General features: G+C 40.0%; 1 protein-coding gene and 1 pseudogene across 2 annotated transcripts in view; both read right to left on the bottom strand.

Moving 5' to 3' along the window:
- Positions 1–20,592, bottom strand: part of DERA (deoxyribose-phosphate aldolase) — a 117,304-nt gene that overhangs the window by 56,963 nt on the left and 39,749 nt on the right. For both annotated transcript variants that reach the window (XR_010835773.1, XM_059080296.2), the window contains exons 2-5: positions 19,265–19,362; positions 17,770–17,917; positions 14,411–14,506; positions 11,833–11,967 (exon numbers count right to left, since the gene is read on the bottom strand). Coding sequence is in view for 1 of the 2 variants with exons in the window: in XM_059080296.2 (XP_058936279.1) it covers positions 11,833–11,967; positions 14,411–14,506; positions 17,770–17,917; positions 19,265–19,362 (477 nt within the window). In the remaining variant the exon portion in view is untranslated. The remainder of the gene's footprint in view (positions 1–11,832; positions 11,968–14,410; positions 14,507–17,769; positions 17,918–19,264; positions 19,363–20,592) is intronic.
- Positions 15,982–16,094, bottom strand: LOC131767575 (U6 spliceosomal RNA; annotated as a pseudogene).

Raw genomic sequence — 20,592 nt, 5'->3', positions numbered from 1 at the left:
CTGGGCCCGTGAGCCATGGCTGCTGAGCCTGCGTGTCCGGAGCCTGTGCTCCAAAACGGGAGAGGCCACAACAGTGAGAGGCCCACGAACCACAAAAAAAAAGAAAAAGAAAAAAAAAAAAACATGTGCTGTTGGCTTGTAATGGAAGTTATCTGCATGAACTCATGTTTCTAAGACAGATAGATAGATAGATACAGACAGATGTATGCGTGTTTGTATGTGTATTGTATACATTCACATATTTTGTAGAGCTTTCTACTGAGAAGGCCTAGAAACAACAACCCTGTAGCAATGAGCACCCCTAGCACCCAGATCTTGGTTTCTAAATACCAGTCTTCAATAAAAGGAAGCAGAGCTCCTTGGGAAAATGGCTGATTCCAAGCCTGGGGCAGAGAAAGCTGAAAATAAGCCGGAAACATCTTGTCTAAGAATTACAAGGAAGGTCTTAGAGAAAAACGGAAACATGTCGAAAGGACAGAGGAGCCAGTCTGAAGCAGTTGCCACTTGCCAAATCGGGGACAATTTGAGTACCAAAATAAATAATGACAGTAGTGGATTCTAATCAACTGAGTAAAATAGGCATCCACGAGTTCTTACAGAGAGGAAGAAAGGGAGGGAGGAGAAGGTAACTCATAAGTATAGAAGAAATGATGGAATTAGAAAATCACCATTTGGCAACTATCAGAGTAATAACTGAAGAATTATCAATGAACACTAAAACAACTGAGTAAAAGTTAGATAAGGAACAGGATATTAACATAGTCTCAAAATATCTACATTCATAATGGATGTTAATCACCTATTAAAATACAAAATACTTATTAATTTTACAATGGAGAGACTCAGCAGAAACCATATTAGCCAAGTAAAAAAGTAAGATCATCAATAATGGGACAAATCAACATCTTGGGACTCCTGAAATAATGCACTGAGAAGAACAGAGCAAAAGTTCAGTGTTATTCCTATCAAAAATACCTAACTTGAATCTAATCATGAGAAAACATGCAACACACCCGAAGTGAGGTACACTTTACAAAACAATAGACCTCTATTCTTCAAACACAAGGGAAGATTGAGGACTATTCCAGATTGAAGAAAGCTAAAGAGACATGTAACAATTGAATTTGGACCTAATTAAAACATTACTAGGATAATCTGCAAAGCCTGAACAAAGTCTGTGGATTTAATGGTAGTATGATAGTGCTAATTTCCGGACTTTGATGGTGTACTGTGGCTTTGTATAAAAGCGTCCTTGTTTTCAGGAAATACACACTGAAGTATTTAATAGTAATGGATCAACAGCTCTGCAACTTAATCTCAAATAATTCGAAGAAAAATTATGTCTAAATCTCTATCAATCTATCTATCTATCAATATCTATCTGCATACACACAAAGAGAGAGACAGAGAGAGAGAGGGAAGGCAAAAAAGATAAACGGGGTAGAATTTTATAATTGGGGAATCTGAGTGAAGAGTAAACAGGAGTTTTGTGTACTATTTCTGTAACTTTTCTGTAAGTTTTAAATTATTCAAAAATAAAAGTTAAAAAGTTACAACAAATGCTGTTGTAATTTATTTAGCATGCAGGTATTTTTCTCATGGGAGGGCTTTTGAAACTATCAACCATTCTACTGTTTTGTAAAAAAAAAAAAGTGTGATTATATGTGGCACATATTATTTTATGACCTGCTTTTGTTCCCTTTGATATATCATAGACATCCTTCCAAATTCATAAATACAGGTCTGTAGCACAATTTTTAATGGCTGTACAATCTTCCATTGCATGGTTGTAAATAATGTATTCAATCATCTTTCTATTATTGGATATTGAAGGTTTCAGATTTTTTTGCTCTTATAAACAAAACTTCAGCAAACACCCTTATAGTTAAGTCTTTGCATACATCATGACATATTCCTTAGAGCATCTATTAATTTTTCTGCTCACATACTCATAATACATATTCATTGCTAAAAATTCAAACATTAGAGAAACGGAAAATTCCCCACTTAAAAAAGAAAAAGAAAGAACAATTCTTTCACGTACCAGAAAAATAATAATTTGGAAGGCTATTACCAAAGATGACTGACAAATGAAAATGGAATTCAAATACCACGACTGCAAATTGGTCAGAATAATGCAAAATTTAACACAACACACACAGCAGAGAAGTGGCTGGCATAGTGATGTCACATTTAAAAACTTGATAATAAATGTTTTGACTCGTAATGAGGTTTTCAGGAGTAGTGAGGGTGGGTATATGAGAAACCCAGGATCGATTACACTGTAGACGCTTAATCAATACAACGGCACAGCCAGCAGAGGTGTGGCCTCCTGTCCGTCCCGCCTCATCCCTCCTGCTGGTGTTACGCCGAGGAAAAGCAACGGAGGCCACAGCCGGGCCTTCAGCTTGTCACTGCCAGTGGGAACAACTAGCGGGGCTGTGCTGGTGGAGTGGCCCCTGGGAGGACTCCGAGAACTCAGGCACTCTGGGAAAGGCCTGTGTGCCTGAGCATGCTGACCCAAGGGGTGGAGGGGCTCACAATGCGTCAGTTTTAAACAGCATCCAAAACAGGGTGACCACTGGCTCTACCTTCTGCCTCCCCGTGTTAGCAGGAACTCTCATCTAAAGCATTCTACTTTTCTCTACCTAAAATTATCCTCTGTCTTTCCAGCTTCCACCTAAAAGGAAAACAGATGCCTAATTTTGTGGCTGCTGGCAACTTGTTAAGTTTTCTGGAAAAGGCACTGCTGTAGACATAGAAAACTATGTTAGTGAAGCTTTCATGTATAGGAATTATGAACTGAGTAAGAATCCAAGGGTTTAAAGACAATATCTCCTATCTAAAAGCCATGAAGTAGATTTCCCTTTATATTTCATGCTATTCAAAGGCACTTAAAAAATAATCGTTAACGAACATATCTAAGCAATTATTTTTTTGAGTACCGGAAAGATGTTCAACACTGCACATGAGTGGCCTGAAAATAACTCTTAAGATAATTATATGTACAGTCAAACACTTAATATAAAATTATACAGCAACCTTTTAATCTAAAAAAGCCACAAAATGTTCCAGAACAGTTTTCATCCACTAAGGCAACTAATTAATCTTGTAAGACTAAAACAGAGATGAGCTAAAACACGAGGTAGTACAATAACCTGCAAGAGATAAAACACACACATTTTTGTCAATAGTATTTGAAGTTCTGAAGAATCATAGCATTAAAAAAAATAATAAAATAAAAGCATACAGCTGCCGTAAGTATCTCCAGATTTTTTCTTTTATAAACAACCCTCGAAACAAAAAGCACAGATTATGGGTTATGTGATTCCTCCCCAAAAAGTATCTATAGATTTAGAGATTGCTTTTCTCATAAGACACTATGATTAACAGCTCTCCAAAACAAAGAAAAACCCTAACTTCTTTTAAGAGATGTTCTTTCTACCACCCTTCTTTTGTAAAAATAAGCGAATAAGAAAAGTAAATTGTTGCCCAGAGTCAAGATTTTCAAGATCTACTTGCATGCAACACAATGACAGATACTGTGGCTTTGGCTGGAATATTTCATTCTCTCACCGTAAAGCCCTTGAGAGTCATGAGGCATGTACTCCACAAACCAAATTTGGGAAAGCAAGTCAAAGCTGAAGAATTGAATGGGGTAAAAAAAAGTACGTGAGGGCTTCCCTGGTGGCGCAGTGGTTGAGAATCCGCCTGCCGATGCAGGGGACACAGGTTCGCGCCCCGGTCCGGGAAGATCCCACATGCCGCGGAGCAACTAAGCCCGTGAGCCATGGCCGCTGAGCCTGCGCGTCCAGAGCCTGTGCTTCGCAACGGGAGAGGCCACAACAGTGAGAGGCCCGCATATCACAAAAAAAAAAAAAAAAAAAAAAAGAAAGTACGTGAGGCTCTGGATAGAGAAGACAGACAATATTTCCAGCTGTGATTCTGAACACACAATGCTGGAAAAATGTCACAGAAGTAGCCACCTTTGGAGTCATGTGTGCTGGTGCTCCAGTGTGGAATGGGTTTCCAAAAACTAGTAAAGCCAGTTCTAGGTCCTAATAAGCTCAAGGTCCTGGAAGATTCTTGAATCTGATAGCATTTCCATGTCATTGGAAATGTATTAGGTAAATATACGCAGCTGACAGAGAGAGGTCATAAAAAAGTAAAAAATGAACACCTTTGTATATTTACAGAACATGGAATGCATTTAATTTTCAAAACCTGTTCAATAAGGTTTATAAGATGATGAACCTCTTCTGGTGAATTCTTTCTTCAAAGAACTGTTTATGGAATGCAACTGAGGGGTCAACTTCAATATCATCATTAAAAAATACCGTATTACAAGTCCTTATCATTGGAATAATACACACAGACCATGAAAACACCAAATATAAAATCACAGGCCACTGTAGCTCTAAAAGACTGCAGAAGTCCTTACGTCTTATCCCCTCACTGGTAGCTTATTTAAATGGAGGCAGAGAGAAGTGAAGTATTTGCCCAAGGACTCAGTGTAAATTAGCAAAATTATAAATACTAAAACCGGTGTGAGTTCCTCGTCATTAACTCAATGCATGTGCTGTGTCAATACTTCCCTTGACAACATACTATCCTCACCAGGAGGAAGAGGGGGAAAGGGAAGAAACCGCAGTTGGCAAGGAGGGATTCATCTGGGCCAAGCAACAGGATAACCAATTTATACACGTTATCTAATTTACTCCCTATTATGACCTCATGAAGTAGATACCGCTATTCCTATTTTACAGAGAAGGAACGGAAGGTACAGAGAAGTTAAGTAACTTGTCTAAGAGCAAACAGCTACTGACGATAGCACGAGGATTCCAACCAAGTTCTGTCTCATGCAAAGACCCTGCACAAAACAACTATTTCGGGTCTCCTAGAGTGACCCCCCTCCTCTTCCTCCACAACGTATCCCTTCTGGGTATGTTCTGGGTCTGTGACTCCAGTGACAGTTGACCCATCTGGCCGGATAGGTAGCCCCCCTCTCTCCTGGTACAGCACGAGAGAGCTGCTCTCTTCATCTCAGAGTACAGTCTTCCCAGGGAGAGGAGAACTATCCGCCCAAGAGCACAGAAGTAGATGTCTTTCTGGCTAAACGCACCAGAGTAACGCTGTTTCTTAAGCCTCCCGTTCACGGCTAACTGCAGAGCCAGGTTAAATAAATGGCAACACGTGGGAGATACGATTTGTACTAATTAATCAATATGTAAACCCAGCAATGCTTCGATTATGCGGCACCTAAACTCTGTAGAATCAAGAGCTAGAAGTCTGGGGGGACTTCCCTGGCAGTCCAGTGATTAAGATTCCACCCTTCCAATGCAGGGGGCACAGGTTCAATCCTGGTCGGGGAACTAAGATCCCACATGCCACTTGGCAGGGCCAAAAAAAAAAAAAGAACTAGAAGTATATTAAAAACAAACAAACAAAAAAAAAGATGCTCCAAGTTAGTGCTTCTCCTTAGGACTATGGGATGGTAGGGGAAGAAGGGGTGGAATTAAAATCACCTAGTGATTTTTCACTGTAGACTTCTACTCCTCCCTTACATCCAACCCCCAATTCTGATATTACACATACTCAGGGGAATGTGCTAGATTCTGTGAGGAAGGGAGCTGGGGCAAGTAATGGGAAAACGTCTGTCAGATAATTCTGAGAATCAGCAATACATTCCACACCCTATCCAGTTAAAACCACTGTCCAGAGCAATAAGTCAGATGGTGTGCATTTCTGTACCCAGATGGAAAGGAGTGAGGGAAGGACAGTATAACGAGCTGACAGTAAAAAGCCTAACAGCAAAGGACCAGGCACGACAACCATAGCAAAGATGTTTAAATAAAAAGATACACAAAATCCAAAAGAAGCACAGCAGTCTGGACCATTAGCTATGGGGCAAGTCACCTTGGAGACTTCAGTAGCCCTTAAGAACATCACTGTATTCCAGGATAATATACAGGCAAACCTCAAGAGATACTGCGGGTTCAGTTCCAAATCACCACAATAAACCAAATATCAGAATAAAGCGAGTCACATGAATTTTTCAGTTTCCCAGTGCATATAAAAGGTATGCTTACACTATACTTTAATGTATTAAATGTGCAATAGCATTATGTCTAAAAAAACAATGTACATACCTTAATTAAAAAATATTTTATTGCTAAGAAATGCTAACCATCATCTGAGCCTTCAGCCAGTCATGATCTTTTTGTAATGGTAACATCAAAGATCACTGATCACAGATCACCGTAATAAATATAATAATAATGGAAAAGTTTGAAATATTGAGAATTTCCAAAATGTGACACAGAGACATGAAGTGAACAAATGCTGCTGGAAAAATGCTGCCTACAGACTTGCTTGACACGAGGTTACCCCGAATCTTCGATTTGCAAAAATCTGTGGCGTGCAACAGAGAGAAGTGTAATAAAATGAGGTGCCTATAACCACTGATACAATAGTTCTGAATGATCTAGAAAAAACTGTATTTAATAGAAAGTGTAAATAAAGTCAGGGAAATGTAAACATTTTTTAATGAATTTCTTTCTAAAGTGGCTAGATTCTAAGCTTTGGTCAAGATTCACTGAATTTGAATGTCTACTTATGTGAAACTAATCAATGAAAAGCATCGTTTCATGGGGAATCTTTTAGTGGGGAAATGGAACGCGGATTCCAGAGTCAGACAGATGCGGGTTCCACGCTCTGGAGGTTTGGTCCTCAGCACAGGGAACAGCGGAAATCAGTGAGGATACTAGGTTTCCAAGGGAGAGCGTGCAGAGTCTGAGAAGTTTGAGAGTTTGCTGGGACAGAACTTGAGGACCCCCGACACTTCGGTGATGACAGAGGAGGCGGAGGAGCTTGCAAACAAGATGCAGGAGTAATCAGAAACACGGAGGAAAACCTGAAGAAAGCAGGGTCACCAAAGCCATGACAAAAGAGTGTTTCCAGGAGGAAACGGTCCATTGTGTCAACTGCTGCTGCACCACCAACCTAAACGACTGAAGAGTATCTCCCGGGCATAGCAAAATCACAGGGCATTGTTATCTTGGAAAGAACAGATTCAAGAGAAACAAGTACATACGGCTCTTTTAAGAATTTCAGCCACAAAGGGGAGAATGGAAAGGGAGATTCAGCTGGGGATGAGGAGGAATGGTGACATGCAGGCTTTTTTTTTTTTTTTACTGGATAAGAATGTTTGGATGGGGACTTCCCTGGTGGTGCAGTGGTAAAGAATCCGCCTGCCAATGCAGCGACCGGGAAGATCCCACGTGCCGCGGAGTAACTAAGCCCATGCGCCACAACTACTGAGCCCGTGTGCCTAGAACCCGTGCTCCGCAACAAGAGAAGCCACCACAATGAGAAGCCCGCGCACCGCAACGAAGAGTAGCCCCCGCTCGCCGCAACTAGAGAGCCTGCGCGCAGCAACGAAGACCCAACGCAGCCAAAAATAAATAAATAAATGTATTTTTAAAAAATAGAATGTTTGGATGTATGCTTGGATGCTGATGGGATGAGCTAGTAGAGAGGTGGAGGCTGCAGGAGAAAAAAATGGCCCATAAAAGGACCAAGGCTGTGAAACTATGGGAGGAGGTGGGAGCCGCAGCACGGCCCAGGGACTGGATTCAGGAGGAAGGAGAAGAGGAGGTGCAAGGGAAGCACATCTGATGCTAGGACAGTGAGAAGTTCCTGCGTAACAGATTCTGTTTTTCCCGAGAAGCAGCAGGTAGGTTGCCTGCCAGTACTTAAGGAGCCCCAAGGTGGGTGGAAAAGTGAGAAGTTTGAGGGAGTAGAATTTAAATGGTCGTCAAGGAGAATCCAAGAAGAGGAATACGAGCCCTCTCCAGCTCCCCTTTGAGTTCATACCCTAAACTGTGGACCCTTGTGACCATGAGAAATGGTGAAGATACACTCTGAATGGCCAGGTTTAGAAAACAAGATTCTTTCTTTTGTGCTTTAACCAGTGTCTTACACACCTCAGTGCACAGAGAAGAGGATCCTGGATTAGAAGGCGTAACAGACTCACAGACACTTCCATTGGCAAATTCCAAGAAATCAATGTTAGGCTCATATTTTAGTAAACAGTTAATATTAAAACATCACACCGAAAAATACAATACGTAATCAAACTGAGAACTGAAATTAAGATAAAACACTGCAGTGAAAAAAGGCCTAAGACATTTGCAGGTTTCTAGTTAGAATTAAATTTCTAGTATTAAATGTTCCTTTTCAATTTGTTTTGGATCAAGAGGTTATTAACACCATAAAAAGAGTTAACAGAAAAGTACAGTCTGGGACAAAGATGTGTATTATATTTTGCATGAATGTCTGTTATTGGGAAATTACCAGTTCTTAAAAACAACCATTCCTAGTTCATTAAGGGAAAGGCAATTACATCAAATCTCATCTCCTATTGTATTTTATTTTCCAATTAGCAGTATTCTAGAGACAAGAGAACAAGTTATAATATAAACTATACTTCTATGTCTGTAACTACTTAATAAAAGATAAAGGACATACAGTTTTTTATCCAACTAAATGACATAGAGTTTATTTCTAGATTTGTTTTAAGTTATTATGCTTACTCATTTTTTTCTTACTCTAGGCCTTAAATCTTAACTCAAATCTATGACAAGGAACAGACAAGCAGAATTAAAATACAGGGACAAGGGACATCTACTTAAAATAAGCCATTTAAGAATGATTGCAACTGCCCAAAGCACACATACACTGTAAGAAAAGGATCAAAAATCAAAAGCACAGGGCTTCCCTGGTGGCGCAGTGGTTGAGAGTCCGCCTGCCAATGCCGGGTGTGCGGGTTCGTGCCCCGGTCCGGGAGGGTTCCGCGTGCCGCGGAGCGGCTGAGCCCGTGAGCCGTGGCCGCTGAGCCTGCGCGTCCGGAGCCCGTGCTCCGCAACGGGAGAGGCCACAGCAGTGAGAGGCCCGCGTAAAAAAAAAAAAAAAAAAAATCAAAAGCACAAAAAGATATTTGTGAACTGTCAAGAATTTAAACCTGGCAAGGCTTAAAAAATGTTGATAAGTACAGATGGGAGTATCAGGCAATGGGAATGGCCTGACATTTTTTTTCCTAGATCGTTCGGAATTGCTGTGCTAGTGACTGGATTCTCCTGGAATACAGGGATGCTCCCAGGGGCTACTGGAATCTCTGAGATGACCTGCCTCATAGCTCACGGTCCAGACAACTGTGCCTTTGGACTTCATAAATCTTTGTATTTAAACACTGTTGTTATTGTTGTTTTGCCTCAACCTTTGCTGTGAGGCTTTTTATGATCACATCCTGTTTGGCTTATGCAGCCCACTCTCCTTCCCTGCCAACTCCTTTCCACTAAGGCACAGAAATGTGCACCATCTAACATATTAAGAATGTATGGGGGGACTTCCCTGGAGGCACAGTGGTCGAGAGTCCACCTGCCAATGCAGGGGACACGGGCTTGAGCCCTGGTCCAGGAAGATACCACACGCTGCAGAGCAACTAAGCCCATGTGCCACAACTACTGAGCCTGTGCTCTAGAGCCCACGAGCCACAACTACTGAGCCCGCATGCCACAACTACTGAAACCCGCTCACCTAGAGCCCGTGCTCTGCAACAACAGAAGCCATCACAGTGAGAAGCTCACGCACCACAACGAAGAGTAGCCCCCGCTCACAGCAACTAGAGAAAGCCCGCGTGCAGCAACAAAGACCCAGAGCAGCCAAAATTAAATAAATTTAAAAAAAAAAAATGTATAGGAATGTAGCTAATATTCCAAGCCAAAAGACTACCTTTTCCAGCTTCACTTGCAGCCAAGCCTGGCCACGGAACTCACTTAGGGCCAATGAGGTGTAAACAAAGATGGTGTGTGAGATTTGGGGACAGGACAAGCCCCTATTTCCTGTTGTCTGGGAGATGAATGTAAAAGCTGGAGCTTCAAAAGCCATACAGACAATGGAGTGTCCTTGAGTATGAGGACAGAAGCCACACTCTTTGGAAGTGGAAGATAAAAGTAGTCCAGGTCTCCAAGAACTTTGTTTTTCACAATACCCCTGAAATACCTACTTCCCAACTTTATGTGAGAGAGGAAATCCTTGAGCATTTAAACCATTAATTAAATCTTTGTTGCTCTATAACCAAAAGCAATTCTTAATGGATAAACAATGGAATTATAATTTACAGAAGATGAGATAGATGGATTGATGGATAGAGTCATAGATATCTATGAGATATTGGCAAGACCAATAGGTAGGTTAAGAAAAAATACATTAAATATAATCCTATTTTTAATTTTAATTTTTTCACTTTTTATTTTTTTTTTTTTTTTTTTTTTTTTTTTTTTTTTTTGCGGTATGCGGGCCTCTCACTGTTGCGGCCTCTCCCGTTGCGGAGCACAGGCTCCGGACGCGCAGGCGCGGCGGCCATGGCTCACGGGCTTAGTTGCTCCGCGGCATGTGGGATCTTCCCGGACCGGGGCACGAACCCGTGTCTCCTGCATCGGCAGGCGGATTCTCAACCACTGCGCCACCAGGGAAGCCCTTTTCACTTTTTAAAAAATTTGATTTTAAACTTAACAGAAGGATGGGAGTTGCATGTGTGTATATGCAGAGAAAAAAGTTTGGAAAGTTGTGCACTGCAGCGTTTTCAAGGGTTATTTGTAGGGGATGAGATTATGTAGAACATCCACTTCCTTATTACTGGTTAGAACTTTTGTTTGTAACAGTGAGAAGGTATAACCTTTGTAATTAGAATAAAATACACCAATTATTTGATATTCACATATCTAAAGAGACAACACATTATTCTGGCTTTATCTTATGACCGTGTTAAAAATCTTTAGTTAAACTACTTGTTAAACTGATTTTTTTGAAATACAGAATTGTACTTATTTTAGCTATCAACAATCTCTAAGTACACAAAATACATTTAAGGCAGAGGTAAAATCAATTCCTTCAAAAAAATAATAACTTGTTACTGGAATGGGAAATGTCCTATTGTAATTGACATGATAGTAAATCATGAATCTCGAAGGTGAATATGTAATAATACCCAGAGGAGCTACCTTCAAGAACAGAAGTAAAAACAGACTTAGCAGACTAATTAATAATCCCACATCCTCCAAATCCACAAAGATTAACATAAAAAAGGGAAGCTTCCTCCATCATATTAAAATATACTCTGCATAAAAGAATTGCCTAGAGTGATTTTTGTATTGAGTAATGAAACAGTAGAAAATAGAATAAAAGTTAATAATCCACTGCACGGAAATAACTAATCACCTAAAGGGATCTAAAAAGTTCATGCAGGGACTTCCCTGGTGGTGCAGTGGTTGAGAGTCTGCCTGCCGATGCAGGGGACACGGGTTCGAGCCCTGGTCTGGGAAGATCCCACATGATGCGGAGCAACTGGGCCCGTGAGCCACAACTGCTGAGCCTGCGCGTCTGGAGCCCGTGCTCCGCAACAAGAGAGGCCACGATAGTGAGAGGCCCGCGCACCGCGATGAAGAGGGGCTCCCGCTCGCCACAACTGGAGAAAGCCCTCGCACAGAAACGAAGACCCAGCACTGCCAAAAATAAATAAATAAATAAAAATTAAAAATGAATATCTGCTTTAAAAAAAATCAAACTTATAAAATAAAATAAAAAGTTCATGCAGGCGGGCAGGATGAGCGATCTTGGTCGAGTTTTCTCCTCAATTCACCCTCTGATCTAGTGACTTGTAATCTAGAACAGTGACTTCCACACCATGCTGCCTCTTATCAGATCCTTGCCATCTGACTGACCAGGGAAGAACTAAGTCTCCCTCTTGGGTAAGGATGTGTGTACACTTACCTTCCCACTGGCCCGTCAGCACCAAGGTCCTGTTAATTACCACGTCAATTTCTGAAGCTCCATCTTCCACAGCCAATCTGATCTCTTCTAATCGTGTTTTTAAATGAGTCTGCCCAGCTGGAAAGCCAGTGGCCACTAGTAGAGAAAGAAAGAAAAAAAAAAAAAAAAAGAAAGGAAGGAAGGTTGTGAGGGAGGGAGGGAGAGAGGGAGGGAGGGAGGGAGAGAGGGAGGGAGGGAGGGAGCGAGACAAATTTCCACTGGTCAGTATCTCAATAAAGAATTTCAGTCCAAAAAAATTAGCATTTAGACCAAAGCATGAATGACACTTTAGAACTTCATGCCTACCTTGCAAAGTGAAGTGTAAAGAAACTGAAAGCAATTTTATATAGTACTGACGTTAGGATAAATATTAGTATTATATTCTTTGGAAGACCTGAAATTAAGTTGCTACAGAGATGCTCATGGGGGTGCTTTAAGTAAATAGCAATTAAGATATGTCATCGTCAAAGTGAAAGTCATAAGATAGTAGCTACAGCCCTGTCTTGATGGACACTAGTTAATTCTGGATCCTACTCATGACCAAGTTGGCTGTCACTGTCATGATTTACTCATTCACATTTATAGCTGTTGTAACCAAATTGTAATATAGGTTCCTCTCACTGCCCATTTTAAAATGAACAGCCAAGCAGATGAGAATAAAGGGGAGATGTTACACGATGGAAAAGCACCTAATTCGTCCACAAAACTGGGGCAGGGGTGAACTGGGAAGAGCAGGGCCACACATAAATAAAAGGAAAATAAACAATGACACTTTGGAAAAAGTATTAACATTTTTAACATGCTAATCATTAATTCCATTCCTGTGTCTAAAGATAACCTTTCATGTTTCCTTGATGTTATTAAATTCCTTGGGTCTGCTACCTTAGAGGAAAGCATGTTTCCCTGCTGTATAAAGGAGAAGCTGAATTGACTGAGGCTAATGAAAAATGAAGGTTGATAAAGGTGTAGCTAGCTGCCAAATACTCTGGGAATCTTCACAAATAGGTTGTAAATAAATACTGTATAGTCTGTTTCTTTTGATGTAGCCCTAATAAAATAAATTAATGATTTTCTTAGCTTCCTTCTTTAAAGCACCAGGATATTCCTCTAATACCTTTTAAAAGGAGAATCTAGGGCTTCCGTGGTGGCGCAGTGGTTGAGAGTCCGCCTGCCGATGCAGGGGACACGGGTTCGTGACCCGGTCCGGGAAGATCCCACATGCCGCGGAGCGGCTGGGCCCGTGAGCCATGGCCGCTGAGCCTGCGCGTCCGGAGCCTGTGCTCCGCAACGGGAGGGGCCGCAACAGTGAGAGGCCCGCGTACCGCGACAACAACAACAAAAAATAATAAATAAAAAGAAGAATCTAATTTTTTATGTATCTATCCATATGTAAATACACACACACACATCACATACAGCGAAGCTTTTAGTAAGACTTTTCCCTCCCTCATGCCTCGTTCTCCTACTGCATCTATCTTAAGTCAGTAACTCGTTTTTCTTTTTAATATTTATTTATTTGGCTGCGCCGGATCCTTGCTGCCTTGTGTTGTGGCCGGTGGGCTCTAGTTGCCTGACCAGGGATCGAACCCGGGCCCCCTGCATTGGGAGCGTGGATTCTTACGCACTGGACCACCAGGTAAGTCCCTACATCTATCTTAAGTCAAAAACTCTTGAACACACTCTCTTTTCTTTATCTTTCAGGCTTGGGGGTGGCTCTCATCATCTCCCACGTGGCCTGGGATGCATCTAACTAACTCCATTTCACCCCTCTATAATTTGTTCACTACCATCCCTTAACTCAACTACGTCGTGAGGCGGATCACGGTATGTCTCTGCTTAACATCTTTTGGTATCTTCCCCATCACCAAAATAAAACCCAGATGCCACGGCCTGGTATGGTTTCCCCATGGGATCTGACCCCAATCTACCTCTCCAGCTTCAACTCCCAAGCTCTGCCTTTGTCCTACCTTAGGATCCAACAACTGCAAACCCATTTCGGTTCCCTGAACTGTGCTTTTGCACCTTCACATGTGCTAGTTCCTCTGTCTAAAATGCCAATGCTTAGCTTATTAACTCTCTAAACTCTTCCTTAACCTTAAGACCCAATGCAGGGGTCTTACTGTCTCCTCTATGAAGTGTACCCTACCCGCTGAGTGCCATCAACCTCTGCAGAATAAACCTCTACCCACTCAGAGTTACAACTGTACCTGCTGCATATCTTTATTGTTATATGTTACATATACGTAATATTACATGTCCTGGGTTACAATTTTTTTTTAAACTTGACTATTCCTCCTAAACAGCTAAGTTTCCTTTAAGGACAGAGATACAGTTCTATATTCTTAGGAATTAATACATATAATGTCTGCTACTCAACAGGCAATTAATAAATATGAAAATAACAGATAAATACAACCAATTACATATATAAAACTAATTAAAATCATAGTATAAAACTATAGAGATAATTCCCCAAAGTGTCTGAGTTGAAGAACTGGAAACATGTTGATAAAACGACAACAGAAGCCACAAATTTTACCTGATGCCACTGGGATATCACAGCCTGCAGCCTTTAGTGCTTTTACTGCATCACATACCCGGGCAGGATAGACACAAACGGCAGCTGTAGTAATGCCTATGAAGAAAGAAATCAAAATAGCCTAGTTTATGTGAAGTTCAAGTCACACAATATGCTTTTAATTATTATTTATACTTCAACACTGGCAGAAATCAAAATGAGAGAAAAAATAATTCCCTTACGATGCTGCAACAAATTAAAAGGTTTTTACTTTCCACATTCCCTTCTGGCTCTTGACAACATGGCTCATTTTCTCATCATCACGGTTACAGAATAAAATACACATATATTTTTAATTTTATTGTATTTTTTAATTGAAGTAGAGTTGACTTACAATGTTGTGCCCCTCTCTGCTGCACAGCAAAGTGACTCATTTTTTTAATATTCTTTTCCATTATGGTTTATCACAGGGTATTAAATATAGTTCCCTATGTTATACAGTAGGACCTTGTTTATCCATCCTGTATATAATACTCTGCATCTGCTAATCCCAAACTCCCAGTCCTTCCCTCCCCCATCCCCTCCCCCTTGGCAACCACAAGTCTGTTCTCTATGTCTATGAATCTGTTTCTGTTCTGTAGATAGGTTCACTGGCGTCATATTTTAGATTCCACATATAAGTGATGTCATGTAATATTTGTCTTTCTAACTTAGAATGATAATCTCTAGTTGCATCCATGTTGCTGCAAATGGCATTATTTTGTTCTTTTTTATGGCTGAGTAGTGTTCCATTGTATATATGTACATCTTCTTTATCCATTCATCTGTCAATGGACATTTTGGTTGTGTCCATGTTTTGGTTATTGTGAATAGTGCTGCTATGAACATAGGGGTGCATGTATCTTTTTGAATTATAGCTTTGTCTGGGTATATGCCCAGGAATGGGATTGCTGGATCATATGGTAATTCTATTTTTAGTTTTCTGAGGAACCTCCACACTGTTTTCCACAGTGGCTGCACCAACTTACATTCCCACCAACAGTGTAGGAGGGTTCCCTTTCCTTCACACTCTCTCTAGCATTTGTTATGTGTAGACTTTTTAAAGAAGGCCATTCTGACTGGTGTGAGGTGATACCTCATTGTAGTTCTGATTTGCATTTCTTTAATAATTAGTGATGGTGTGCATCTTTTCACGTGCCTACTGGCCATCTGTATGTCTTCTTTGGAGAAATGTCTATTAAGGTCTTCTGCCCATTTTTCAATTGGGTTGTTTGTTTTTCTGTTATTGAGTTGTATGAGCTGTTTGTATATCTTGGAGGTTAAGCCCTTGTCTGTTGCATCATTTGCAAATATTTTCTCTCATTCCATAGGTTGTCTTTTTGTTGTTGTTGTTGTTTTTATGGTTTCTTTTGCTGTGCAAAAGCCTACAAGTTTGATTAGGTCCCATTTGTCTATTTTTGTTTTTATTTCTATTGCCTTGGGAGACTGCCCTAAGGAAACATTGGTACAATTTATGTCAGAAAATATTTTGCCTATGCTCTCTTCTAGGAGTTTTATGGTGTCATGTTTTATGTTCAACTCTTTTTTTAAAAAAAAATATGGAATGCTTCACGAATTTGCGTGTCATCCTTGCACACGGGCCATCCTAATCTTCTCTGTCTCTGTATAGTTCCAATTTTAGTAGATGTGCTGCCAAAGCAAGCACTAGAATAAAATATTTTTGATACATTGTTCTGGAGGTTAACATAGTGCCATTTGTAAAAAAAATTCCTAAATAGTAAACTTGGTGGCCTTGATCCAATGAAAATGTTTTATTTCATGCAGATAATAAAATCCAGGTTTTTACAGCATTCAAACAGGACAGCAGATGAAGATAAATGTAAGTGAACCTTACAGGGTAGTACAGGCAGACCCTGGAGATAGTGCGGGTTCAGTTCCAGACCACCGCAATAAAGCGAATATCACAATAAAGTGAGTCACGGGAATTTTTTGGTTTCCTAGTGCATATAAAAGTTACGTTTATACTATACTGTAGTCTATTAACTGTGCAATAGCATTATGTCTAAAAAAAGTATATACCTTAATTTAAAAATATTTTATTGCTAAAAAATGCCAAAGAATTACAATGGTAACATCAAACATCACTAATCACAGATCACCATAACAAATATAACAATGATGAAAAAGTCTGAAATACTGCAAGAAATATCAAAATGTGACAGAGACATGAAGTGAGCAAATGCTGTTGGAAAAACAGTGCCTGTAAATTTGCTCAACGCAGGGCTGCCACAAACCTTCAATTTGTAAAACACATAGTATCTGCAAAGTGCAATAAAACAAGTTACACCTGTTTAGCAAAACGACATTTAACTAATTCTATTCCCTCCTTTGCAGAAAATAATAAAATCTGGATCTGAAGCCCTCATTTTGAGGAATAAGATCTTAAATTGAAAAAATTGAAAAATCAAATAGCCACTGTAAAACTATAGCATAAGACTCATATAAAGCTGTTGCTTTTAAGTGGTATAAATGGTAGGTGTTTTAGTGTCAACTCAAAAGAAAACTACTACTTTTCAAAAGCTGTATGTTTGTTGAGGTCTATAAGTTATCTACAAACTATTTGGGATAAAATACCTGCCTTGGGCCAATGCAGCATCTCTAGCTGCATTCATTATAGACAGGCACCTGGGAACCAAGAAGGATCCCTTCATGGTTTGGATCTGGTTCCTAAAACCAGCCCACTGAGTAACAACACACATTGTCCTGGAAATACCATTTCGCCTTCCAGGTCTCAAGTTTCCACATTTAGAAACAAGGGCATCGACTCTTAAAATCTCCTCCATTTCTAAAATGTTAAGGTTCTAAACTTACGGCAACTTTAGAAAGTCTTTTCTTTCATGTATACGAAAAGAGTGAGTATAACTTTTTTTCAAAAGATCTAACCTAATATACAAGCTTGCAATATTTCCCATTTGTATTTTATTCTCAAAAGCATTTCATTTACTCACAGAAAATACTTTATGTATGAGGTGTGATTATTAAGTAATGAGACTGGCTTTTTCATATATGGCTAGGGAATCAGAATCAGTATTTGAGAGTCACTAGATAGAAAACTTCCAAAACTGAAGAACTAGAAAGAAAAATAAAGAAACTCAATACTTGCAACTTTAATCCATGATGGGAAAGAACTGACCGAAAAATGAGACTCAGATTCTTCCTCTGCTGTTTTTCAGAGAAGAATCTCAATTATTTCTCTATGTACACAATTCTATCATGGATTTTATTGCTACCATCATTTTAACAGCTGAATCTTAAGTCCTCTTAGATTTAGTGACTGTTACTGTAAAAAAGGTAAACACCAGACAGACTGTACACATTACCTTTATCGTGCATATTTAAAGCTTTTAAGAGATCTTCCCGGATTGGATACTTGGCTTTATAACAGAGCCTTTGAATGTTGGAAGATGTGTCATCGCCTGAAAGTGTAGTAAGATCTATAAAGGTAACAGCTTTCAGGAGCCAAGCAGCCTGGTTTGAAGAAAAGTTAAAAACAAGGTTAAAAAAATAATTAATCTCCAACCCAGTTAGTTAGTAAAGAACCATTAGGCACATATGGGTGCTAAAATCTCTTGTCTATGCTGTTCTAAGGCATATGTTCTGATATATGCTCAAGAGTGACCAAAAAGATGAGTGTTACATAGAATAAAAGGGGAGAAAATAGCTTATAAAGGTTTTTTCTCCAATAGATAACCCAAATTGAAATCCCTAATAGATCAAGTCTCCCCACATGTGACTTTTCCATTTCATTCACAAGGAGCCTCAGAGGGCCACCCGCTAGGGGAGAACTTGGGAACAAGAGTTTCTATCGTACATTTTACCTCCAGCCTGGGTGGAATGAGACACTGTAAAAAGAGTCTCCATCTTCTTTGTTTTTTTTCAATTTCTCAATTTTTTTTTTTTTTTTTTTTTGTGGTACGTGGGCCTCTCACTGTTGTGGCCTCTCCCGTTGCGGAGCACAGGCTCCGGACGTGCAGGCTCAGTGGCCATGGCTCACAGGCCCAGCCACTCCACGGCATGTGGGATCTTCCCGGACCAGGGCACGAACCCATGTCCCCTGCATTGGCAGGCGGATTCTCAACCACTGCGCCACCAGGGAAGCCCTGATTTTTTTCAATTTAATCCAATTATAATTTTTAAACAATATTCATATTTCACAACTCATTCTGATGAATTCCTTTCATCTTTTCAATCAGATTATTTCTAAGGATGAGCAAAATGTGACCTGTCATCCATCTTAAAGGATTCAATCACTTGTGAAATAAATTCTGAATTCCTTTTAGTCCTGAGATGCATAGCATGTCTTTCGTTGGTACACACTGAAGAATATGCTGACCACAAGTACTCTATGAAACATCATTTTTCGAATTTTGAAAAATGATTTAGGACAATTAATTAGTATGGTAAACATGATGGTCAAAGAAGGTCAACTCATACCTCAGGGCCTCAACAGCGGACACACCAGGTTTAGGTGTTACGGTTTTAAAATTAAAATAGAAGCCAACCAAAGAAGGTATGTCTAAGAAACTGAATAAATATGTTGAGAAAATATGCCATTTAATTCACTCATGAATAAAGATGCTTCGAATTCATTTGTGGCTTTGCCACTCAAGAGTGGTAAGATTTTTAACTTGTTTGGATAAATGTGTTCTCTTTCTCCATCCCATCATCATCGTTTATGAATTATTAAAATAAGTCATGGACAGCTGCAATCTTTTAAGTTTAGATGCATCTTGAGCAAAATTCAATCTCGTGGCCTTGAGGGAAGAGACCAGGGCTGTAAACTACAGGGAGAGAAATCTCAAGAAGAGCCCTCACTTGCCACTCCTTTTTCACGGGTCTGCGGGCCTGGATTTGTTCTGCACGCCTCAGAACTGCCGCTTGATTCACTTGTATTTTGGAGATCCAGCTAAGGTCTAAAGGCAAAAGAAGAACACTTTAAAAGTTTTATTAAACATAGTCATCTGCTTTTACATGGTCCTTGAAAGGATAGATTTATCACTAAGTAGCAAAGCTCTTTTAAGCCTTATATTTCTTTTTTGCTCAACTACAAATAAATACCCTTGTTGAAGGAAGCCCAGCCATGAAAAGGCCTACTTCATGTAAAATCAAGTACATTTGGAACTAGGAGAACCTGTACTGATTCATTACACAGATATGGCTAACAATGGCGGAAAATGTGCTACTCATGCCACGGGCCTCACTTCTGCCAGCAGAGACTTATTTGTAAGTGTCCAGTCCAGGAGAATGAATGGTTAATAAACACATAGGTGAATTAATATTGGGGCTTAAAGGAATCCTTGATCACTACCTCCTTGCTGATAAAATTAATAACTACTAGATGCTGATAGGATACAGCCCATTCTTTCCTCAAAGGAGAATTTTTCAAAGAGTATTAGAAATTAGTGCACTGGGGCTTCCCTGGTGGCGCAGTGGTTAAGAATCCACCTGCCAAGGCAGGGGACACGGGTTCGAGCCCTGGTCCGGGAAGATCCCACATGCTGCAGAGCAACTAAGCCCGTGCACCACAACTACTGAGCCTGCGCTCTAGAGCCCGTGAGCCACAGCTACTGAAGCCCGCGCGCCTGGAGCCCGTGCTCTGCAACGAGAAGCCACCACAATGAAAAGCCCAAGCACTGCAGCCAAGCCCCAATGCAGCTAAAAATAAATAAATAATTTATTTTAAAAAAGAAAAAAAAAAGACTGCTGTGGGCAAGGTGATTCATTAGGAAACATGTCACAATTACACAATTCTTTACAATGTGATGGAGAAAACTGCTGAATGCATACTGTACTATGTAACAACACATATCATAATAATAATAAAGTATTTGCATCTACCTCAGAGATAAGACCACCCAGAAAACCAGTTTCTACAAAAGACATTCTCTCATTTTCATTCAATTCTTCTTATCAATATTAACAGTATAGAAATTCCAAATTAGAGTCTGAGTGATTAATAATGATATTCTTATATCACTGAAGAATGGTAGTTCCCTGGTGGCCTAGTGGTTAGGATTCTCAGCTTTGACTGCCATGGCCCAGGTTCAATCCCTTGTCAGGGAACTGAGATCCCACCAGCTGGGCAGTAGGGTCAAAAAAAAAAAAAAAATTATTATCATTACTTTTTTTTTTTTTTTTTTGCG

Source organism: Kogia breviceps, chromosome 12 (assembly GCF_026419965.1).
Source record: "Kogia breviceps isolate mKogBre1 chromosome 12, mKogBre1 haplotype 1, whole genome shotgun sequence".
In the NCBI taxonomy this organism is placed as follows: Eukaryota; Metazoa; Chordata; class Mammalia; order Artiodactyla; family Physeteridae; genus Kogia; species Kogia breviceps.
The sequence above is the reverse complement of the archived record's forward strand: the minus strand, read 5'-3'. Positions and strand labels throughout refer to the sequence as shown.